The sequence below is a fragment of the Morone saxatilis genome, unplaced genomic scaffold, assembly GCF_004916995.1.
Source record: "Morone saxatilis isolate NCDOM2014 unplaced genomic scaffold, NCSU_SB_2.0 Contig14, whole genome shotgun sequence".
NCBI lineage: Eukaryota > Metazoa > Chordata > Actinopteri > Moronidae > Morone > Morone saxatilis.
This window is the reverse complement of record NW_023339696.1, coordinates 7678478-7683400: the sequence shown is the minus strand read 5'-3', so window position 1 is coordinate 7683400 and position 4923 is coordinate 7678478. Positions and strand designations below refer to the sequence as shown.

The following is a 4923-nucleotide window of genomic DNA, read 5'->3' as shown; positions in this document are numbered from 1 at the left end:
CAAAATAAACGCTGACAAACTGATTTTGGGGGGTATTTGGGGGGCTGTCGATCGCTGCAGCTGGCAAAAACACCCCCGAATGGCACAATAATTGTATTACAAACGCTGCTTTCTTGATGGCGCAACACACACAACAACACACACACCAAAGCACCCTTATTGAAAAAACACATCCGCCACTGACAACTACTCATGAAAAACCCATACTCACGAACTTGACGAAAAAAAAAGAACCATAGAAAATGAGCAAACAGTAATAAAAAGGTACTTACGAAAGAAGTCTTTCTTTGCGAGGTTCTTGGCACATAATACTGTAAAAGATAAAAATCATTATGAACAAAATGCCACACACACAAATATGTAAATGATGTTACAGTGTGTAGGCTGGTATAAATATATGCTTGAGCACATTAAAACTGTGAGGAGGAAGAACGCTGGTTAGGATAATATATGAATGCCAGCGGATGGTAATGAGCAGGAAAACTTATGCGACATGCAGACAAGAGAGAGCGGTAAAGTATAGGCTAGTGTGAGGATCACTGCAACACACACACACACACACTCACAGGCCGCCCACAGTGCGAGTGGCAGAATGCCGTCTCTGCCACATCATCTTTATGGATTCAGAGAGCAAAGATCAGACTGACCAAGACTTTTAAAGGAGTATTTAGTTTATTGTGTGTGTGGGTGTGTGTACAATTTCTTGTTATTTCTTTGCCCATATGGTGCGGGCGCTGGCATATGTCACTCTGGGTCAGCGCAGCGAGCACTGCTGTAACACTAACAAACACCACTGAACCACAATACACCAGTTTTTAGAAACACAATGATGTCCAGTCACAAGTGTTAGTGGTGATTATAGGGCAGTGTGGGCACTGAACAAAAACAAGCTGCATGTTTGGATTCAAGGCTGATGTAAGGCACTCAAAATGTGACTGCAACGTGAGGTGTAATTGACATGAAAACAATACTAATATTTACACTGCAGGTCTCAACGTCCACTTCTAAATGTCAGAGTTTTAAGCTCGTTGTTGGGAATCTTTTGTGGTCAAAGAATGTGTATAAACACGTCCAATTTGATCTTGAGGTAAACCTGTCTTTTTAAGAAACACAGGACGTTGTGGTTTCTTGGTCAGCGTCTTCCATCTTACCCCAATGCCACCAGATCACAACAGCAATTTAAACCAATTGTGTAAAGACAATGGATTTTCCTCACACACACACACAAACAAACCCGTTTTTCAGGGGTTTTGCCTTAGAAGATATTGGAAGTCGCTCTAATTCTAAAATATCAAACTATGCAAACTTCAGTATTAATGTTCGTGTGTAGGCGACAAGCTGCTGTTGCCAATGGAGAAGCCAGACTTCTGCCCCTTTATGTAAACTTTATTATTAGAACACACGTGTAGAGCAGCATGTGAACACCTCATCGTCTATAGTGGCCAGGTACTCCGGGGGATCTCCAGCATGTGTGCAGGTATTAGATTACCATTTAGATCCCTCCCTCCAGCTACAGCAGGTAACTTTCATTTCATTAACATTGACTGACAGGTCATTAAATAAATTGTCATGGTGTTTGGTGGCAAGAAACAAGTACGGGAATGTGAAAAACCTTTGGCCCCATTTCAAAAGACACACAAAATAAAGGAGCCCGTCTGACCAACGAGGTGGAACGTCACCTTTATCCAGTTCGACAGGGGAGACGGGCTGCAGGGGGGAGGAGTATCACCCCCTACACTGGTTGAATTATTGAAGGATCTCTTTCCTGTGCACATCTACTTAGAGTTTTAAACTGGGTTTCAGGTATTACAATTAATGCTGAAACAACTAGCTGACTAATCAATTCATCATAAAACACTTTTTTCAATTTGCTGGTTCCAAATTCTCCAATGTTATGGTTAGCTGCTTTTCTCCATCTTAAATACATTTGGGTTTTGGACTGTTGATGGTTAAATAAAGCAAACTGTTTGAATGTCACCTCGGACCCTTTTCTGAATGAAATCTACAGATTGATTGCTAATGAAAGTAACTGTTAACTGCAACCCTAAATACAATCTAACTGAGCATCGGTCGGCTTATAGTGCAGACATTTTAGGAATGAAGACTGGTGGTGTTGTCTCGGCTCGAAGAAACAAAAGCGTCTCATGATCTATTCAAAGTGGTCCTAACTGATTTGCTACACCACCTGAGCCGTTATCGTGGCTTTGAGGTCCAATTAAAATCTGGCATGGTTTGGTTTGGCCCAGACAGCCATCTAGGAAGTTATTCAGTCAGCCAGTGGTTTAGGATGTGGAGACTGTGCGGTGGCGTAGATGTGTCTGCCGTAGCCGGGTTTATTTCCTGTGATTAACCCGTTGAGAATGGCTGCAGGATATCCTTCCCTCTTCCTCGTCAACCCCTTCCACTCCTTCTCCTCCTGACTCACACATTCCAGACCCAGACCTCATCTTTTCTGCACAGACACAATGAAAGAAACACAGCTAGAGAGGGAGTGAATCAAGTTTCTAATTCGCCCCTGCCTCCTCTTTCAGACAAGCAGCGGAGGGAGACTTCCTCTGTCACTGTCCACCACTCTCCCCCTCCAATCTCTTGCCAGAGACAAAGGACACCAATAATTTCTCCCCACCTCTCTTTTTCCACCTCTTGACCAGCTCTTCTGTGGCACTCAATGTTTGACAGGCCCTTTCTCCGTGTCTCAGGAAATTCCTCATTCTGCCAAGGTCACGGCTGGTAGAGACACACACAGCTACAGCTCAGCTGGTTCTCCATTTCCCCACTGCCGCTTTCTTTTTTGGCATTTATGTTCTTTCGTTTTTTTTTTTCTTCCTTTTTTACTGAGAGCTGGAGAGAGCCAGCGGGGGGACGAAGTCTATTCATCCGATCTTGAGGGAACAAGCAGAAAACAGTTCAGGAGAGATGATGAAACGCTGAGCTGCTTCTGTGCCACGCTAGCAGCTCCTCTAGGAATCTGAAGTCACAACATGTTTCTAGTCCAATCAACCATCTCCTGAAAACATTTCAAGGGTTTGTAATTTCGCTCTACTCTTTACCATATGCAAAGAGAGCACTTGATATTCTCCGGGCGACGTCAGGAACCATAAAACTGCGGGAGCTTAGAAGATCATTACAACTTCTTAAATCACAAATAATGGCCGGGTTCTTGGCGATGCCGAGGCGCAGTGAACTCTCTGCTCATTAGTATCAATGAGCGTGATCAGAGATGGAGCCAAAAACAGATTAATACTAAGATCCTTCTGGGACTGACTAGACTCAACTGTGCACTCACAGATTTACAAGTGAGGTAAAGTGACCCATGTGAGATTACAAGGATGTCATTTCCTGCCCAACAGTCCTCTCTGCTCAGCTCCAAACACAAAGCAGAGGACAGCGGGCACATGGGCAAACATCACACCTACTTAATAACAGGCCCTGTACACACACACACACACACGATGTCAACCAAATACAAAAACTGGGTTTAATGCTTATAGTCACAGCAACATCAAAAAACAACATCAGCCACTTCTGTGCTGTATCTGCCTCATTGGGCTTTTTGTTTTTGCATTTATTTTGCGTCCTTTGGTGAGTGTATGTTTCTGCACATGCTGCCGGCTCAGTAAGTGAGCGGATTAGAAGTGCTTATGCTGCCTCCTAAGTAAGTAGGATTCCCCACTTTCCTCTCTCTCTCTCTCTCTCTCTCACGTTACCGTCTTTTCGTGACCTTTCCCTCTCTTTTTGTCCTTTTAGTTATTCCTCATTCTTTCACTTTTCTGTCTTTGTCTGTTCTATTTCTCTCCGTCGCTGTCGCTGTCCTGTGAGTATCCCGGATCCCCTGCTGTCCTAACTCTGCCCCGTTTTGGCTCTTGTGCAAGTCCGTGTTCAATCCGACGACCTGGTACCAGAACTTAAGCGACATGTGTTGCTTCCATAAGCAAATTAACTTCATCCTGCTGAATCACTGATTCTTTCCATCATTAGACCGTTTCTCCCACAATAAAGCACATTCATTTCCAAACAAAAACAAACCGTTTTCTGCTTCCTGACCCATTTATTTCCTGCATTTTGCACGTTCTTCGCCCTGCGTGCTTCATACCAACCTTGTAAACAGTTGGGATTTGGAGATTTGTAAAAACACACAACCAGAATTGGACCCGGTGTTGTTTGAAAAGTATACAGTATAAAATCAACAAAATGATTACTTCAAACATCAAATAGATTAACAATACTAAGATTCCACTTCCTACAGACAATTTCAAGCCCTGTTGTTTAATTCAAAGTCTTAAACCAGATGTGACAGAGATGTAAGGACAACCGCCTCTTGTCTAGCTAGAACATGTCCATATAAACTCAACACAGTCTCTGAAATCTGAACCAGTGTCAAACTGGCCTGGTCTTTGTCCGTGCCGCTGCCACAGACACACACAGGCCTTTTTAATGTAGGCCAAACAACCGCTCTCTCTGACAGACTAAACAGCGCGCCGGCCAACCAGGCAGCGCCGCTCTCCCATTGGCTCATCGCACATTCCTCACCCAATTAGAATTCCACTCATACCTGTGGAGGCGGGGCACAGTCGGGGGCAATAACCTTTGTTTGTGTCCAAACGGTATAATGAGTGACTGGTTTACACACACACACACACACACACACACACACACACACAGTCTGAAAACATCCACACACACTTTCTCTGCTTTCTTTCACTCTGACTCATCTGAAACAAACACTGTCGGGTGAATTCCTTGGTGTTATTTACCACATACACTACGTCTGTACTGACCCCTATTACAATACTGATGGATGGAAGCACTATTAAGTATTTCTTATTTCTTTTAACTAAAGTTACTACTGAGGGATATTTTCTTGATGAATCTATTACTCGATTGATCTAATAAATGCAGATTGTGAAGAATAATCAACAGTGA

At 43.4% G+C, this 4923-nt stretch overlaps 1 protein-coding gene across 1 annotated transcript in view; it reads left to right on the top strand.

The window, feature by feature from the left end:
* The first annotated feature begins 3329 nt into the window (after nucleotides 1-3329).
* The window catches only part of LOC118323097 (myosin-16-like), a 20363-nt gene continuing 18769 nt past the window's right edge, over nucleotides 3330-4923 (top strand). The window contains exons 1-2 of the mRNA XM_035655020.1: nucleotides 3330-3431; nucleotides 4376-4396. Of these exons, the coding sequence (XP_035510913.1) occupies nucleotides 3330-3431; nucleotides 4376-4396 (123 nt within the window). The remainder of the gene's footprint in view (nucleotides 3432-4375; nucleotides 4397-4923) is intronic.